Source organism: Taudactylus pleione, unplaced genomic scaffold (genome assembly GCF_031769625.1).
Source record: "Taudactylus pleione unplaced genomic scaffold, aTauple2 ptg000086l, whole genome shotgun sequence".
NCBI classification, from domain to species: Eukaryota; Metazoa; Chordata; class Amphibia; order Anura; family Myobatrachidae; genus Taudactylus; species Taudactylus pleione.
In genome coordinates, this window is record NW_028284488.1 from 2,229,679 (window position 1) to 2,250,212 (window position 20,534).

The 20,534-nt window shown below is 41.1% G+C and overlaps 1 protein-coding gene across 1 annotated transcript in view; it reads left to right on the forward strand.

Annotated features, from left to right (window-relative positions):
- Positions 1-20,534, forward strand: part of KCP (kielin cysteine rich BMP regulator) — a 127,100-nt gene extending 106,566 nt beyond the window's left edge. The window contains exons 42-53 of the mRNA XM_088468658.1: positions 3,122-3,242; positions 3,323-3,405; positions 4,632-4,731; positions 6,879-6,967; positions 9,801-9,903; positions 9,985-10,127; positions 10,433-10,605; positions 10,879-10,990; positions 14,149-14,250; positions 14,680-14,844; positions 15,315-15,612; positions 18,162-20,534. Of these exons, the coding sequence (XP_088324784.1) occupies positions 3,122-3,242; positions 3,323-3,405; positions 4,632-4,731; positions 6,879-6,967; positions 9,801-9,903; positions 9,985-10,127; positions 10,433-10,605; positions 10,879-10,990; positions 14,149-14,250; positions 14,680-14,844; positions 15,315-15,612; positions 18,162-18,379 (1,707 nt within the window). The 3' untranslated portion in view covers positions 18,380-20,534. The remainder of the gene's footprint in view (positions 1-3,121; positions 3,243-3,322; positions 3,406-4,631; positions 4,732-6,878; positions 6,968-9,800; positions 9,904-9,984; positions 10,128-10,432; positions 10,606-10,878; positions 10,991-14,148; positions 14,251-14,679; positions 14,845-15,314; positions 15,613-18,161) is intronic.

A 20,534-nucleotide genomic window follows, 5' to 3' on the forward strand; every position in this document is an offset into this window, starting at 1 on the left:
CGCTAACCGATTTGCGGTGCTAATGCTTTGGACCTGGAGCCCCGGTGATTGGGTCTCTGGGCTGTGGCATTACACCCCAGTCGGTTGAGTCTGGTGCTGGTCTTAAATATAGGCGGATCCCCACGTTTTTTTTACCCATATATTTAAAACCAGAACTGGTCCCTGCAGCCTTGGGTTGGTTTCTAAAATACGGTGGAACCTTACACTTTTTGAAACCACCACTGGCTGGCAAGCCTGGGGCTGGTTTGGCTTTTGGGGGGGGACCTTATGTCATTTTTTTTGTACATTTTTACTTCTTTTTTTTACAGGTACAACACAATGGGAATTTACGGGAAATATTCTAGGGACCCCCCTAAAGATGTGTAGACATGGGGGATCACTATGGGTACCCCCATTTTTAACTACTGAAGGAAGTTGGGGTTTCAAATAGCCATGGCAGGTGTATTTTTGCAGAATATTTAAAAAATGCGTTTTGGGACTTAAAAATTTGCTAGTACCCATTTTCATGTACCCCAAATTTGATGGGACCATTTTTAAAAACGAAAAAGTACGCTAAATGCTCCTCTGCATCACTTCTTCAAAATTCGGGAAAAAAAAACACCTGCCGCGGCTATTTAAAAACCCGACTTTCTTTTGCATCCAAAAACGGGGGTACCCATAGTGATCCCCCATGTCTGGACATCTTTAGGTGGGTCCTAGGATTATTTCCCGAAAATTCCCGATTTTCACCGCCGATCCAAGTATCACCGGGTCCTGTTTCGCCTACTTTGAAATTGAATACGAGGATATGCGGGCACGCGTGCGATACTTCATAGCCTGGAAAACAGGCGAAGTTGGCGTTAAGTCCGGGCCGCATTAAGTTAACGCGGCTCGGCTCAAATTGAATACGGGCCAAAGTCGCAAGGCGATTAGAACACACCATCATACTGTGCTGAGTTATTTGATAAGTGACACTGGTGTATTTTAGTCGCACTGCATTGCAACTTAGACGCAGTTTCTGTGGAAAAAAACGCAAAAAAGACACCCGACGCTAGTAGGGTCTCACAGGATCTGGCGCGCCGAGATTTTTAGCATGACTGCAGCAAAGATGTATAAGGACTCATCTGTATCCACTTAGGAATTCTTATAATCACTTTTACTTTAGAATAAATGGGGATGGGAATTGGAATAGGGCATGAGGGGAGTTTGGAAGAGGCAAAGGGGGAAGGTTGGTTCTGGTCTAAAGTGCTGACGAAGGAAGGGAGAGTGCATAGGGCACATTACCTTCAGCAAAAGGCTCATAGGGGTGCAAGGTAAAAGAGGTACTACAAACAGGGCCGTCAAAAGCAATGATGTGCCGGGATACTGGTAGATCTGGTCAATCTATGGGAGTCGTGGACAAGCCCCCTCCCAAAACATTTTCTTAGAAAGTACTATTGTTTGTGCTGCTAGGTGCCCTGGGAAGGGGGGTGGTCAGGAGCAGATCCCCCATAACATTTGCAGAGAAAGAGTAGACCAAGTCGTTCAGAAGCAGCCTCCCTGGATCCTTCCCAGCCCATCACAGCCCAGTATTTTTACATTTAAAATAATTAAAAAATACAGTATCACAAGTTAAAAAAATCAGGCCTAAAAAATAAAGCAGTAAAGAAAAAAAATTCTCACAAAAAATTGCAATGTATTACACCTGGCCACTTTCTCAGGCACTGTTGAATCCACACTGCCTGAAGAAGCTAGTATTTTTGAATAATTTTTAAAATATTAGTATTTTTAATTATTCCTCAAACCATTGTTGTCTGCAATAGTAAAAACAATTTTGTTATTTTTAAATTTTGTGTATCCATGACAATAGTGAGTTGTATTATGATGCCATTAATCTAACTAATAAGTCATTTGATTATTGATGATGATTATCAATGTTTTGTTGGGTCATCCCTTATTTGCCAATTGGAGCCCATATTTCATGTTTGGGTAAGAGAGTGTTTGACCACTTATATCTTAAGTGCTGACACTACCTGCAACAGTCCTATATTGTTCAGCTCCCATTTATGGAAAGTAGGGGACTAGTTTTGCATAGCTGAAGTGTCACAATGAAGTTATTGATCTATAAGTTACCCTTCTCGGTGCCAGAGATACTCTCCTGTTTCTATTCCCTTTGGGCTAAGTTTGGTAAACCCACTAGCTCTCTTTAGGTCACAGAGATTGGGTACCCATTGGTGCTGCCCCTACATTCATTTTTACATATTATATACTAGTAATTTTGATCCCTCATTCGCCAGGTCACCAGTCATTTTTTATCTGCCTTCCCCCACTTTCCTATCTCAGTTCCCCCTCACCCTTCTCTGTCTTTCTTTCTCTCTGTCTCTTTCGCATCTCTGACCCTCTTGCCCCCACCCGTCTCTATCTTTCTCTCATCTCTGTCCCCCTCTCTCCACATTTCTCTCTCTCGCTCTCTGTCCCCCCTCCCTCCATCTGTCTTTCTCTTATCTCTTTCCCACCCTCATGATTCTCTAATCTGTACCCCCATCTGTCTCTTTTTCATCCCTGTCCCACCTGCCTTCTCTCTGCCTTTCCTCCATCTGTCTCTCTCTTATCTCTGTTCCTCTTCCCACCTTTTGTATCTCATCTTTGCCTCCTCACACACACACACACACACACACACACACACACACACACACACACACACACACACACACACACACACACACACACACATCCCTGACTCCCTTCTGTCTCATCTCTGACCCCCCCCCTCCTCCCCACTTGGAGAGAGATAAAGTGGATAGAGATAAAGTACCAACCTATCAGCTTCTAACTGTCATTATTTAAACAGCCTGTAAATGACAGTTAGAAGCTGATTGGTTGTATCTATCTCCACTTTATCTCTCTCCAAGGTTTAATACATCTCCGTTTGTGTCTGGATGTCAGGCAACTAGTGAGAGCTGCAATGGGTGAGAAGGGACTCCCTCCAGCTCTCACTGCACCTGCACCTGTGCTAGACAGACACAGTAGCTGATAGATTGATTATACAAGGTATAGGTGTGTGCATCCTACCAGCAGATGTCACTGTTACAAATTACTCAGCATGAATGATATTTACAGGTTGTATTTCAAGATTAACATATGTTTTCCATTCCCTGATCAGCGCTTACCAGATGGTCGGCAGTATAGACGCTGCAGCAGGAAGCAGTGTCCCAGCCTCTTGGACTGTCCTCGGAGCCATATTTTGCCACCTGCAGTGGGCCAATGCTGTGCCAGCTGTGCCCGTAAGTTTGGATTCAAGCCATGACAATATGTGTCAATAAAATGCAGATCATGGTCTGATTTTTATTTATTCTATTTTCAGAGGCTCTGAGCAATTGTACAGACTTACTGGTGGGAAGTGAGATACAGGCCATCAATGATCCTTGTTACACCTGCCAGTGCAAGGTACCAAACCAGCATCTCAGTGGAACCTGAATGTATTTGCAACGACTACATGACTTATTTGTTTAGTAACGCAACTTGGGTTTAGTTGTATAATAACTAATAATATGCTAAGGTGCTGTTGAATAGTTATCAGTGGATTTGACACCATGTATGGTTGTTGTAGTGAAGTCACTATGCTTCAGACTTAGGGCATGTCTTGTCACCCCTTTCTTTTCAATTATTTATTTTGTCTGCCTCCCTATTTCCCTCACCGCCTGGTACTGTGAAGTAATGTGGCTCCTGGCAACTCAACAACAACAATGATAATAATAATAGTAATAATAAAAAAAAAATTAATTTCGCTAGAGGTCAGTTAACATTGTAGTTAATGCTGGTAGTAGTAGAAACAATTTACCAAAGTAACATATATGTGACCTATATCAGAAAGTGGTTGATCAAAAAATGTTGCACAGAGGGTGCAAAATATGTATAAAATGCCACAGATTACTAATGATAAGGCATTACAGTAAGTGTAACAATATTTATACTCCACAAATATATACTGCATAAAAGTGCAGTTAAGAAAACAAGCTGACACTATGTTCTCGGTGGAACAAGATAAGATTTTTGGATACAAGGATGTTAATCAAGCCATTGGTTCATCTATTTAAGACATAAATGGTTAACACTGGATCCAGTGGAGCTTCGATCCCCATACGTGGGGCTGGATACAAAGATGACACAGCATCAGGCAAAGGCAAAGGCTGATGAATCTCCTTTGTCCTGAACTTTTTGTACCAGCCTGCTATCAGGCACCAGACACCACTTACAAATAAGTCTGTTTCCAACTATTCTATTGGTTAAATACTGATAAAAAAGGTATAACAAACTATGCATGTGTATAGACCTAAAGACTACGCCTTGGGGATTTATGATGTGTCTAGTTCACATTCCCTTGTACCATCTAATGTCTGACCACTGTCTAATGCCTGATACATTCATAAACTCACTGCACACAACATGGCTTACAGCAGCCATTTTCTGCACTCCTATTACACTCGATCACATGATAATTACCACCTTGTCCAATCTGACTCCTTTTTGCTACTGTATATTGGATAAATGGATATTTTACAGTATTGTAACATTTTCTGAACAATGTTGCTGTTCATCTGTGCTTTATGGTGCATTTTAATACCTGCATTACTACTTATATTTTATCCCTGTATATTGTGTTCATGCCTCAGGATCTAACATGGGTATGTGAGCATAAAGCCTGCCCTATTCTCAGCTGCCCTCGGTCAGAGCAGATTACCCATTCTGGATCATGTTGTCCTGCCTGCAAAGGTGAGCAGAATACTCCTTTCTAGTGAATACTTTCTAGTGAAAAAATAAATACATTTATAACTCCCACAGAATATTTGTCTCATTCTGTATTTGGTCACAACATTTCCATCACACCCCATAGCAGACATACTTGACTCATGTTAAAGTTAACTGTAAACACTTTCCTTCCCTGCAAAATGCATATAGTTGCACAGTGCATGCACTCCGGATCCCCATACATATCTTTAGCTATGCTGACCGAAACATATTTACCACTTGTTGTGACTCCATGCGTGGGTAGGAAGGTGCCTGACAACTTGGTTGAAGTACAGTAAGGACGTGTTCAAACAAAAAGCGTCTTATGGTGCGTACCAGATAGCAGAACCTGTGGTACCCTACATCAAGTTCAAACTGATGATGATAGTCGGTGGAATTTGATTGGCTAAATGCCTCTAAATCCCATCCAATTATGCTAATATTCTAGTAATTTTGCTTCTACGATCTATTTGCACAATTACAGTGGAATAAGCAATGAGCAAGCAGTTATCACAAATATTTCCTAGTGAGCTTAAAAGAGGATGGTGGCTGATATGTTTATTATTAAGAACTTAAAAAAATTATCTTTGTGTTTTGTTAGATTTTCATTTTACTTGCTCCCTGTGACTTTATTACCTATGGATTGCACTGTATGCCATGTACTGTAATGCATATACATGCCTACTGAGTTTAAGCGTCTTTAAAATAACTATTAAGCCACACCTCCTGTGATGCCACACCTCCTGTGATCCCACACCTCCTGTGATGCCACACCTCCTGCCATATTCTGGTTGCATTTACTCCTCTTGGCTACTGGAGCATACTGCTTGGCATGCTGATCTGGACCCATTTTGAGGGCAGCTCTGCATGGGGAGCAAAAATGCTGTATTTTGTTTACTAGCGCATTTTACATTTGCAAATAGAAATTGCATCCAATTGGTATGAGTGCCACAGTGCAGAATGGCGAAGCAAAACTAAACTTGTATATTGTATCGGCAGAATTTAGGAGCTCTGAAATACAACCTGTTGTATTTGTACACATAAACTTTACTTTTAAACTTTTATCTGACTTCTGCACAGACATGTTTTCCTTTGTTTAACAATATCTTGTTGTTGCAGAAAATTGGCTATTTGCATTTATTGCATTGTTTACAACTTTTTGGCCCCTTTGTAGCCTTTTACCCTTATGTTGCGTACACACTGGCCAACATATCGGCCATTCAATTGAACGGCTGATATATCGTAGGTGCATTGGCGAGTGTGTACCAGCAATGTCTGTGAACGATGTAATTCACAGACATATCACATCGGTTGTGCAGCACAGCTGATGGCTGATATATCTGCAGATAGGACGTCCTAGTGTGTACCCAGCTTTACTTTCCTAGTTGTTCTGTAGGTGCAAGTCCTGCAGTGTATATCCCAGGTGACTTTACAATCAAAACAGCTGTCTCTGGATTGGATAAATAGCTCTACATTTTTGGCTCCTCCTACTTATTAACCACTCTTCTGGGTTCATAGATAGTCAAATGAACATCTAAGGATTAATTTGTGTGATTTATAGGGGATGGAATCACCTGAAGGTAAAGATCGTTTTTTCAAAGCCGCTGATTCTAGATGACTTTGGGGGTTGGATTTAAAAAGGCAATAGCAATATATGCAAATCAAGCCTGATTTTGTGTGCATTGTATTGCCCTTTGAAATACAACCTGAGAAACGCCAGCTATGAAAACTCAATCTTTAGTAAGTATATCCCCTGGCTGCACAATAGTATTTATCATGATTGAGGGGAATCAGCAGCAACATGATAGGGTACTTGACCAAAGAGGGTTCCAGGATAAGTTGTGAACTTAACTCATGAAGCTCACCTCTCTTCGACTAAGTAACACTCATTGCTTAGGAGTCACCCTGCTATTTCAGCCAACCTGACCCTAACTTTAATGGTCACTCATTATATATAAATCATTTGTTTTTGTGGTAACTATTTTTAAGTAACTGATATTCATTTCATTGTCTTTTTCACCCGGTTTTTGTCCTCAATTCCATAGACTTTTATGCACATCCATTTAACAATCCAACTTGTCTCTTCAATAATGTGAGGGAACATGACAAAATAACACAATTTTTCCTGACAGAATGTGTGGTTGAGATTGAAGGGAGACGGGTTCCAAATGGAGAGACCTGGACAGACAGACAAGATCCCTGTATCACATGCACATGTACTGTGAGTATTGCAGGGACATTGGTAAAATGTGCTGATAACTGACATGCTATGTAGGTGTGCATTTTCAATCACAGTACTGCCATGATTATTAACGCTCCAACTCGGCAGGAATATTTTAATTTTTAATCAAAATATCCCTGCTATGTATTGTAGCCGGGAGCTTGCAGGGACAGCGGTTGCAGTAACCACTGTCTCCGCAAGTTATATCTCCGGCATTTCGGAGAAGTCTTTCACTTCATGCGCACAGTGTCAGCTTCCGGGGCCGGACAGGGGCTGCAGGGGAGAGATCGAAAGATGTCAATGTGTTGAGATCAATTATTTCAATGTGTTGGTTAGTCAGTTTGATAACACTGTAACCACCAGCTTGGTATAGTGATATTAAGGGCTTACCTGTCCTGCAGTCCTAAGTTACCCCTGAATGTCAGTATTGGAACACTTCGGGGGCCACTGCACTCTCACTTTATCTGTCGGTTGAAAAACACAGCTGGGGCAGTGGCGTATCTTAAATGGGTGCAGTGTGTGCGGGGCCCCGCACTGCACACCTTGCACCCATATTATTTTAAACTCACCTGTCCGTTGTCCCGCGTCGGCTGTCAGCACTGCTCAGAACACCGGAAAATGGCCGCCACCGTCAGTAATATTTCCAGTCTTCTGCACATGCGCAGTAGACTCTGGGCACACTCTGGTGACCAGAGTCTACTGCGCGTGCACAAAACGCCAGACAATGGCCGCCACGGCCATTTTCCCGGCGTTCTGCGCATGCGCAGTAGACTCTGGGCACACTCTTGTGCCCGGAGTCTACTAATGCTCCGGTGGCTGGCCAGCCGCGTCAGTCGGCTATTGGCCACCGGGGAGAGGAGGGGGCCCCACAAGGGGAGTGCACACGGGCCCCCTCCTCTCTTAAGACACCCTTGAGCTGGGGCCGCTCACACTGTCATTAATATGACACAGTCTATATCAGTAGTTATTGCTTCAATTTGTTCCTAGTTATTTTGGTTAATATTTAGGCTCTGTACATGATCTGAACTGTTCTAGAGCTATATATGAGTGTTGTGACCTTACTAAACACAAATAACTAAGTAGAAAAAGGAGGGGGATTTAACCCCCTATTGTACCTCAGCACACTGAATAATACCTGCAACAATATATGAAGACTATATGGTCATAGAAATTCAGAGATATTAGTTGCATGCATTTGCAAATACATGGGAGGCTGCTGGGCCACGTCACGGCTTCTCTGTTACCAGCAGGGACTGCTGGTAACAGAGAAGCAGTGACGTGGCCCAGCAGCCTCCCATGTATTTGCAAATGCATGCAACTAATATCTCTGAATTTCTATGACCATATAGTCTTCATATATTGTTGCAGGTATTATTCAGTGTGCTGAGGTACAATAGGGGGTTAAATCCCCCTCCTTTTTCTACTTAGTGTGACCCCTCCCTTTCATGCACCTGATTAGTACTGCTGGATTGATTGAGCAGCTGCCATTTTTTTTGTTTAAACACAAATAACTATCAGTGTTTGGTCATATGTATCAATAATAAATCATAACCCCAAGTTTTTGTACAAGTCATATTATTTATTCTATTATTATTTATACTATTTATTCCATGTGTGTGCGTATATATAATATCAAAGTCACACACCTACCTTCATAATCTTTGAATTGAAGTAAAGAAATCTAGCAAAATGCTAGCAACAGGTGATTAATTATTAACTCAGAAAGATAGAAAGAGATACATTTTCTCTCCAAGTGCTCACCCAGAGGAGTTACATGAAACACTACAAGAGATAAGTACCGGTGAAGTAGCCAGGCTAGACATCTGTTGATCTCTGTACTCTTCTGACGCTACTAATACAGTCATTTTATCGCATGGTTAGCTCTAACGTTAATCTGTGTAAATAATATTTCTCTGTTTCAAAGAACATTGGGGGAGATTTATCAAAGTTTGGAGAGACATAAAGTACCAAGCAATCAGCTTCTAACTGCCATTTTACAGGCTGTGTTTAAATCATGACAGTTGGTAGCTGATTGCTTGGTAATTATCTTTCTCCACTTTATCTCTCTCCAAGCTTTGATAAATCTCCCCATATATTTTAATTTGAAAACTTTTATTTGATGGTTTATAAAGATCTTTGGTTGGGTAATTACTGGAATTTTGGATGATTTTCTTATTTACTAAACTGAAAATAGGTGGCCCAGACTGCCAATACAGCAGTGCATAAAGTATATGTATTCAATAACATATAAATGTGTCGGTGTACTAGAATACGTACACAAAAATATACTTAGATAATAATATAGGTATGTGAAGCAATAAGATCTGATAAACTGTAGCAGAAATCATTCAAAGTTGTCCTAAATTTAAATTACTATTTTTTGATAAATTATAAATCTAAATAACATGTAAAAAAAGATAGATTTATTGGATATCTGGATTAAGTGCATGATTGCTGACCGGAAGTAAATTGTACCTTTAAATGAGAATTATCAGTGAGCAGGATCCCAGGGTACTTGGCCACTCCCCCCACTCTCCCCTCCCCTCCCCCACACTCACTAAGCACAGGGGCCTGTAACCTCTCATGGCAACACCCATGCACAATATAATAACAATGCATGAGCTGTCATTGGCTGTATCTGAATCAGAGGGTTTTGGTAGTGCAGGTTTGTAATAACAGTTTTTTGTATGCTTTTATATTTTGCTTTGGCTTCGACAATCCTTGTTAAGGATAAGGATGCTTATGAAATACTATGTATAAAATAGGACAAGTCTCCCTACAGTTCTATATAGCATTAGGTGTGAATAATTCTATCATTATTTGCCCTTCATAGCTGGGACATGTTGACTGTGAAATACAGGAATGCCCCCCAACGCAGTGCCAACAAGGAGAGCTGAGAGTCAGGACACCTGGGACATGCTGCCATGTCTGTCAGGGTGAGTAGCGCTGTTTGGTATGGCAACTTTTTCTGTAGCATGAAGTTCAAAGTGTATTACTAATGTAACGATGTCTCACAGCTCCTGCTGTAGCCTGCTGGTATCAAGGCCAGAGGTACTTGTCTAATGAGCATTGGCAGGTGGATGAATGTACAGCCTGTACCTGTGTTTCCGGGGAGGTGCACTGCCACAGTGAGAGATGTCCCCAAGTATCCTGTACTGCCGTGAGTAATAACACAGAGGATTATATCTGGGTTAGGTGCTATAGAATCACAGGAAATAGGGTCAACCCTTATTTTCCCTCAGCTTTAGACTAACAGCGATTCACTAGGCTTGTAATTTCTATACATCATATAACTAAAACATTTATCCTGGCTAACTATTGTATCTGCAGAGTGGCAATAAAACATTCTGCTTTGTAATGTTTCATGATAGATGATAATCATAGTCCGGCCCAAAAGTTCCACTTAGCACCAGGTATCACAGCTGGAAGGCATCTGCTCAGAATATGCCACTCTTTCTCTGCCAGGATGAGACTCCAGCCCTGATCCCTGGCATGTGCTGCCCCCATTGCATCCCTCGCCCAGCCACCTGTATTGCTTTTGGAGACCCACACTACAGGACCTTCGATGGTAAGATGTACCACTTCCAAGGTAGCTGCACCTATGTCTTAAGCGAAGACTGTGAAGGAGGAGACTTCAGGTGAGCAGTAGTCACTACTTTAAACCGAGGAAAACATGTTGAATACTTACTTATGTGCAAAATCTGTGCCACTTTCTACAAGCCTCATATAGCTGCATTATCAAATCAGGTGCTATAATAAATAACTTTTGCTATTTTTCCTGTGAGGTTTAATAGTGTACATTGATCTTATGCTCATCTTATATTGTGTGATATCAGGTTTATTACAGACTGAGTATAGCGAGGCTACAGTGCAATGGATTATCCTGACTGATTGTCCTGACTTCCCTGTAGTGTTCATGTGACAAATGATGACCGTGGACAGCGTGGCGTGTCCTGGACTAAGGAAGTGACCGTATTGATTGGGGATGCTGTGGTCCAGCTTCTACAAGACTGGGTGGTGGTGGTAAGCAAAGAGCTTAGGATTCATTCTTTCTCTGTCATCATAAGCAACAGTCAAACAAGATACAAAGAATATCCGCACAAGAACTGTTATTTCTATAAATCCATTCACCTAGTAAATTCCACACTCTTAAATTGAATTTTTACATTTTTGGAGAGATGCACCTAAGAATAAACATAGGTCAAAGGCAGAAAAAGTATTCTCATAGTGGGCACACACAGATTATATTAAACTTACATATACATAGTATAAATGAGGACCTGGTTCATAGAATTAAAATATAACTTTTATTAGGCGAAATATAAAATAATTGTGTACAAGAAAATAAAGTGATTAAAATATTGACAAAAACCTGTGTTGTGTATGTGTTTCTATTTATCCTATTATTGTCCGCATGATCTATTGAATAAAGAAGATATGCTTGGCCTATTATTGGCTTATTAAAGATAGGTAATTATCAATAACGACAGTATCTTTTCAACTATTAGATTAATTAAATCTCGTTCCCCCAGTGGTCTAACATATGGGACGCTATGGACTCTACATGTCACAGTTTATGATATAGGAAAAGCCCAATACTGTAGTTTCAAATACATGAGGATCACCTATTGATGTGATACATATACCATATGAATTGCTTATTATGGAATGAGTCCCTAATCGGGGAATATATATTTCTTCATAATATGGGTTATTAGTAAACTACAACTGTAGCTCTGGACCTCATTCAGAGTCGGTCGAAGCGGCCGCACGGTCGTACGGGAAAAGGGGCCGGATATTCAAATGATTCCCTCGCAAGTTGCGTCCCTAAGTTCGGATCGGTAGTTGGCCGACCAAGGGGAGGAAGCGGTCGAAAGACAAAAAAATACGCCCCCTTCTCGTATGCATTACACGTCATCTCCGGGCATATAGGGATTAATCGAGACCATAGGAACTGGTCGTAGAGCTTAAGGTTGACCATACCCTCTCTTAAGCTCTACGATCATGTCAGTGTAAAAACCTCCCAGGTCACATGTGCCATGACGCTACTTTGTTAATTATGCACTCCCATAAACCGTATGCACTCCCATAAAACGCCGTTCACTTAATGAGGCACGCCTGCGTTCGGATCTCCACTCCCCCGTTTTCAAGCACCTTCCCCTGTTACCACCCACACACGCCTCTATCTGTCACTCAAACTACCGACCTGGCTGTGTTCAAGGAGAGAGAAATTTCTGATCGCAGCGGCTAGTTTGCGCACGCGCATTGTGAACTTTACGCATGCGCAGTATAGCGAACATCGGTGGCGTACGACCGTGCGGCCGCAACGACCGACTCTGAATGAGGCCCTCTGTCCTCTGACTAAGTGAGCGGCGCACAATACGGTGATCTAGACTGGATGTTTTATCACAAATGCTAACAGCTATAAAATAACATGCATATTTGAATTGGAGTTCTGCTCTGTGTGTAGAGAGGATACAATGTTTCCATCTGTGCTACAAGCTACTATTGAAACATCCTGAGATATGATGCAGTTAAATGACTAACTGAAACTAAAATATGATGATCATATAACGGTATATTACTTTGTTAAAATACTGCACCAATAAGATGTGTGTCTATTAACATTATCAATTAAATTACTTATGACAGTATGTTATAAATGTATATGGTTATGTATCTGAGACATAATCGAAACTTGAGAGAGTTTTAGATAAATCTCTCTGATAGATGGGGTACAGCGGCAATTTCATGAATTATATAGATGAAGAATGTTTAACATAACTGACATGTGAAAGTAGTCTCAATATCGAGAGATGATTAATGAATCCCACAAATAGGACACTTGTCAGAGGTGACGTTATATCGTAAATATTGTCAGAGGTATTGTGGAACGAGATATAATTAATCTAATAGTTGAAAAGATACTGTCGTTATTGACAATTACCTATCTTTAATAAGCCAATAATAGGCCAAGCATATCTTCTTTATTCAATAGATCATGCGGACAATAATAGGATTAATAGAAACACATACAAAACACAGGTTTTTGTCAGTATTTTAATCACTTTATTTTCTTGTACACAATTATTTTATATTTCGCCTAATAAAAGTTATATTTTAATTCTATGAACCAGGTCCTCATTTGTACTATGTATATGTAAGTTTAATATAATCTGTGTGTGCCCACTATAAGAATACTTTTTCTGCCTTCGACCTAGATCATAAGCAACAGTGCAAGGCTAATAAAATAAATGCAAAAAGATAAAACATACAAAGATAACCAAAAGAAAAATTGAGTGCTAGTTTATTCCATGTATTATTATTAAATGTACTGCATCAATTCAATTAACATTGAAACAATTTTAACAATGTCTGGTGATTTTGAGACTAAACTGACTGCTATGTGCAAGTAAATGCATCTATCACACGTCATATGAAGTTCCTATGTGCATTTCAAAATGAGAATCGAAGTCCCCCATGTGATCTGACATATGCTCAGGCCACGTAATCTACCCCCTACTTCTCATTGCTGGCTTTTTATTTACAAAACTGAAGTAAGTTACTGTCCTTACTTATGTTCATTTGAGGGCATCGGGGATCTATAGAAAAATAAGCACTGCGGCCTGATTCACAGTTAGATGCCCAATCACTACATAAACATGACTTGCATAAAATGTGTTGCACTGCGCATATGCACAGCTTATACCTATATTTCTTATTTAAGAATTTATTATACCTGCGCCCACTTGTGCTATGAGATGCGAGTCAGGGGTGTTTATGATCAATATAGTAGTGGGAAAAGGTGTGTCTGGTATTGACCAAGGAGTATTTTTAACTTGTGCCTTTTACAGCCACATAAACTACAGTAAGTGTATGGGCAATGGACACATTTTTGCAGGTGTATTGATGTTTAACTGTAAATGAAGCCCCGTAAATATAACAAAATTATAATAGAAAAAGTGATCTGTCCTGAGACAATTGAGACAACCTCTTACCTGCTGCTTATGTCATTATTTCCATTGACTTTGAATCTTAATTACTGGTGTAGTTGTTTGTGTATCTTATTTATACCGTTGTTAATGTTCTTTGTGCACTTTTCTTGCTGTTGAACTTTTACACAAATAAACATTACGTATTGGTTGTTTGATTGTCTTTATTTACAGTAATTCTATCCGCAGGTTGATTACCAGACTGTAGAGCTGCCTTTCCTAAAAGAGCCTTATATATACATTGAGAGAAAGACAAACACCATTCTGCTGAACAGTAATATTGGAGTGAAGGTACTGATTGAGTATATATCATCAGTGGGAACATACAGTACGGGGAATAACATTGTGCGTATTGCTGCCGCGTGGTAGAGAATATTGGCAGTATATATGTAATAACTCTAGAACGTTACATAAGTAGGCATGCACTGCAGTAGCAGGTAGGTTTATGAGATAGAATATAAAAATACAGAATAACTGGTGGCACCACTTGAGACGCACTAATATGTGTGATGGAAGCTAGAATGTATCATGGAAAAAAATATAAATACAAAATTGCCAATTGTAATTGTGAGTTTTCCAAAGATAAAATAGATGAATATTTAAATCGTATTTTCTGTATGATAATAAGACAACAAAAAGTTCTGTGATGCATAGATTATATATTTCTGATGTCCGACTCTGACCAAAATGATGTGTTTCTTATGGTTTCTTACTTACCAGGTACAATGGAATGGGCGTTCTCACCTCGAGGTCAGTGTCCCTGGGACATATCGTGATCACCTATGCGGCCTCTGTGGAAATTTTAACAATTACCCCCAGGACGATCTGCGTGACCGCAGAGGGCAGATTCTTCTTTCTGAGGCTGCTTTTGGAAATAGCTGGAGGGTGAGTTTGCCATTAGCAGTTGGCCAGAAACGGTCATAAATTCTGGGCTACGCAGTTATGCATTCAGTGTTAGACTGGGGTATAAAGGGCCCACTGGGGGAAGGCAGTGGTAGGGCCCATGCCTAAGGGATGTGGCCAGCCAACATGGAGGTTTGGCCAGTCATTATAGAGGACATAGCATGCAGACAACATGGATACGACAGTGCATGGTCTGTTCATCCGTGGTCCTGCACTACCAGGTAACTGACCCTGTAATAGTGTAACAATGTATAATTCGAGTACACTGTCTGTAACCTGAAACTAGAAGAGGAGGTGGGGCTCTCAGGCAGTGAGGCCCCCCGGGGATTTCCCCTGTACCCCTGTGGGCCAGTCCTACCCTGTATGCGTTAGTGGAGGAATAAATATTTCAGTAAAAAATATTCCTTATACCTTATCCCTTTAGTATTTTTAGCGATTTGCTTTGCACACAGGTTCAAAGTGGTAATGACTCTACCAGTGGATGCTGGGATGGACAAGATGTGGATCCCTGTAAACTGGCTGGATATCGTGCCAGAAAGGAAGCCAATGAGCGCTGCAAATTACTGAAGAAAAGTGTGTTTGAGCCATGTCACAGAGTGGTCCCACCTGAGATGTTCTTTGCATCATGTGTGTATGATCTGTGTGCCTGTGGGGCAGGAGATGAGTGTCTCTGTGATGCTTTAGAAGCCTATGCATCAGAGTGCAGAGAGGCTGGTGTCATCTTACAGTGGAGATCTCCAGCTCTATGCGGTAATTACATGGTTTATTTGGTATTTTAAAAAAATTCTTATCTAAGAAAATACAAATAACTTACTGTATATACTGTATTTGTTCAATATGTCTTTGCTTGGGCTTGAAATCATATACAGATGAAGCAGCCTTTATTGTAGCAATTATCTCATTCGGCTTGCCAGTTAGCAGCAAAAATTAGTATCACACTTTTCAAAAGAAGTGAATGTGGATTAGCTTTGTCACTGCGGTGCATTGCAGAAAGCGCAGTGAAGTAACTTGGCAAGCCAAAAACTCACAATGTTCTTTTTAATAGTTAGGGCAACATACATAATAGTACATGGGTGTAGTAGGTATTACCGCCAGCCGCATGGTCGATGGTTCAATTCCCGACAGCAGCAGCCCGGCAAGGGCGAAGATCCCGATCGTTAAAAAGCTAACCCTATTTTCCCCCCTAACCCTCCCTTAGGGGTGCCTAACCTTAACCTCCCCCCCAAGTGCCTAACCCTAACCCTAACCCTCTAAGTGCCTAAACCTAGCCCCCCCTTCCCCGCAGCCTAACCATAAGTCTCTCGGGGGGGGGGGGGTGCCTAACCCTAAGTCCCCCCGGGAGTCCTAAAACCTAACCCTCCCCTCCGGTGGCTGTCTGCGCCCGGCTTACCTTCGTTTGGTATGCTGGGCGTCAGTCTCCCGGCGTAGGTCTAATGACAGGCGTTTTCGACGCCTGTCATTAGTACCTTGCCGGGATTAAAATGTCGGGAAGCTGGCGGTCGGCATTTAGACCATCGGCTTCCTGACTACATTCCTAGTACATACTGTGTATATTATGCATGGTTATGTAGCTCTGTGAATGAAACAGTACTATAAATGACCCTTCCTCTAGACTTTGTAGATGATGTAGAGTTGAACACATGTCACTTTTTAATTGCTCCCTCAATCTGTGCACATAACTATATGCCGATATTCGACCACATGCAGGAGCATAATTACACGTACTCACAACTCGTCATTAAGTCACAGAGCCTTTTAAATTCTACTTTAAAACATCGGGCAGTCTCACACGGAACTCGCCGATGCCTGTAGTCCACAGGCTATTACATATACGCCTATATCACATGTTGGTGTATGGTAACGTGTTTCAATTCAATTCATTTATTTACTAGTTAGTAGGGATGTGCAGGCTCAAACTCAAACCTATCCGAGCCTGCACATCCCTACTAGTTAGCAATCCGTCAAAATGACGGGACTTTGTTGTGCCCGCGAAAAGTCCTGTTTGCGAGCTCAAACAGGTCACTTTTTGGCCATTTCTGCTGACCAGCTCATGTGGCTGCAAGCAAAAATGTCAGCGTTGGTGGCTGTGCGCGCCCAAATGGAGCAACAATTGAATTGTGACATCGGGTACCATCTAGTGGCCGCCGTGTGCGCAACACACCTGAATTCCCCTTGTAGAGGTGAGGAGCAGCGTTCGCCTATTATATATATATATATATAGATAGATATGTATTATGTTAATTATTGTAATATTTATCAGCTAATAGAATAAATACCATTTATTATTAGACACTATAATCATATACTGTCTTTGCTCACTATCTCAAACACTCATTGCCAAATACATTACCTCTACACTAAACTTTTTGGTGCCCTGTGCCAGAAGAGCAATGGTGCCCTCCCATTTTTCAAATAGGGACAAAAAGGGACATGGCCTCATGGGAAAGGGCCAGGGAAGAGATGGGGGAGACCAGGAGATGCTGGGGATGAATTAAGAGGAAGCTACAAGTGAGAATGATAATAAACAGAAAACTGACAGGCCCAAACAGAGCCCCCTGACCTGTGGTGCCCTGTGCCACGGCACTAGTCGCACCACCTTAGTTACGGCCCTGGCTCCCAGGTTTTGGTTTAAATTGACAGTTTCAGTTTTGTTCATCATACTACAGTCACTTAGTGAAGAACTTTCTGTTTTACAGTTTGAGTGCAGTATAAATCTATCATTGTAGGGCATCACAGCCGGAGCCAGATTAAGACTTGTGCGGGCCCCGGGCCAACTAACTTCCCTCCTTTATGCTCCACAATATACCCCACAGTGCCCAGTTTTGCTAAACAGCAATACCACCACCCCCACCCCTTTCTCACCTCACGCGGCATGTCAGGCTCCACTTGATACCTTCCAGCTCTTCCGTGTTCTGCCTGCACAGTCACAGTGTACACAGCACAGAGCGGCTCCAGCGTGAGTCCCCTCATAAGCATCTTGGGAGTCGCTCTGTGCTCTATGCACTCACTGTGCATACAGAACACAGAGTCATGGCAGCCCTCATCCAGGAGCAGGTAACTCTGTGTGTGGGGGCCCCTGGGTGACCGCACCTGTCTCCTCCCCCCTTAATCTGTCCTTGATCACACAGTTTATTAATCCACCTGTTTTTGCCAAATACATACAGCTGTCACCATTTTGTGGTCAGCGATTGTGCTTTTCCTAAAAGTGCACAGTGTTGACAAATAAAGCAGTCTGTCCTGTTTGTACTGCAGCTTATCAGCTATGATATTTTCTAATTATTAATCATTTTCTCTTAAAGCTGTCGGCTGCCCCCATGACAGAGGTTACGTGTTTGATGAATGCGGCCCTCCCTGCGCCAAGACCTGTTTTAATAAAGATGTTCCCCTGGGAGTTCTGGAGTCTCACTGCTTTAAGCCATGTGTTCCTGGGTGTCAATGTCCAGCAGGGCTGGTAGAACATGAGTCTCACTGCATTCCTCCTGAGTCATGTCCGAAGATCATACATGGAAATCTATGAGAACAGGGGGACCAGCACACATATGAATATGAATGTGTGAGCCGAGTGTGTAAACCAGAGCTCTTCTATAGCTCTGTGGAGAAGAATCGCTTATAGACTGTTGTGGCCACACAGTAGACAGGTCATGTCGACTGTACTCATCACATTTCTGTTGTCACATAATATTCCTATGTCTTTCCTTTATCCCTCTGTGCTAAATTATTTTAGCCCTCTTCTCTACAATCAACTTTTTGCAACTTTCTGCATTTTTAGAATATTGCCAAAATGTTCATTCTGGAGAAGGTGGAAGAAACACATTAAGACATGAACACATTTGTATAGTATTGTTTTATTTAGCCAAACAAGTGAAAGATTGTGATTGGGTTAGTAGCTAAAACAGCTTCTTACACTGGATTACGTTCATCCGAAATTGTTTCACTACTATTTTGTACACTGTTTAAGCCAAGAGGAGTATAAACTATTTTTAAAAGAGTCAAATGTACCCAGTGCTGTATGCAGGTGATTAGGTGTTTCATTTCCCATCCTTGAAAATTCTGATGATTTCAGGAAATGTAATCAGTATTGCATTTCAGCCCAGTACGATTGGAGTCAATAGAGGACTAGTGAAAATGGTATTAAAGGGAAATAGGCTACATCTACATTGTCTTCCTATGTTAGTTTATTGCGCAGGGGAATTTATGTTTTCTAAGTTGAATGAACTTCAGTTTATTTATTCATTCTTATACAACAGTGAGTATTCATTACTCATTGGGGAATATCCAATTATCCCCGATATATTTTCAGGGATGAAAAACAGGGATTTTTCGGTGATAATCCCTGTTTGTTTATCCCGGTATCCTATTTGTTCGGCTGAAAAAATAGGATTTTTTGTGAGAAAACACATAGGATCCATGATAAGTTCAAGGACCTATGTGCACGGCACGTTTCGGGGATAATTTTTCAGGACAAATCAGGTCCAGAAAAAAAAGCCCCTATTAGTGCCGGCGTCAGGCGGACTTCGGGGCTGATCGGATAGCCCCGGGGGTTCCATTAGCGCACGAACTAATGTTCGGGGTGAATTGGATGCCACCAATTGTTTTAAAGAATCACAGATTGTGGTCATATGGAACATCTAATTGCATATAAAGCCACATTGTAGAGAGAATCCTGTGAAGTGTTTGAGTGGCACTAAAAAAAAAGAGTTTCATTATTACTTTTCTAGTTAACCTTGTCTGATAAAACTTCCCTAGTTGTGCACAACACCGAATAATAGCAATAATAAGACTATCTTAGAGATAAACAAGTGTTCTTGCTTTCAATACATTCCCTGCTAACAGGACTGCCAGTACTTTCTTTGAATAGAACTGTACATAAAAATGTATCTTTTAGTGAAAATTTGAAACAGCACCAAGCGGCAATGCACAGTGCAAATTCCTCTATGATAGTGCTTTGTGCCAAGCTCACCTAGATTTCTGGTACCCATGAGCCCACGGGAAGAGAGGTTAAAATCGGTGGAGCAAAATCATTGAAACAAGGGGTGGAGAGGGTGTGTATTTATTGGTGGTCCTTGCTGCGCAGACTGGTGCACAGACATTTTTAGTCTCCAGAAAGACTTGCACCAGCTCTTAGCTGACTAAGACTGGGGGTGTATAATTTATAATAGGGTACAAGTTTGTAAATGTCCAGATTTTGTCTTGGATTTTGAAGCAAGATTTAGAATGTGAATTTTTTAAAGGCAAACCTGGCAACCTGCTTTTAAAAAATCTTGTCTCTCTATATCCAGCTACAAAATAGCCGAAAAAAATGTAACTTTTACAAACTAATTTCCTATTATTTTGCACTGTTTCTCATCCTATACTTTTAAGATAATGCATCTTGTGCCTTCTTCTTGAAGTGTATTTATTGTCACACTTTGCAGGGTCATCTAGTATAGGACTTCCACAATTCTGCTACTTAAGCAAGTTGTTAAAATAAATTCTAGATGGGATTATCCATTACAGCCATTGACATAGGAAGTAGCTTTACCCGATGAACACGGAATCAAACCTGCTGCTCACTATTTCCCCTAAGTTTGTGAAAACCACTGTTTTTATACGTATAGATTTCTATATTTATATATCCACTTTGTATGACTTTGTATTCACAAGATTATGCCATGTCCTGATTTATATTTATT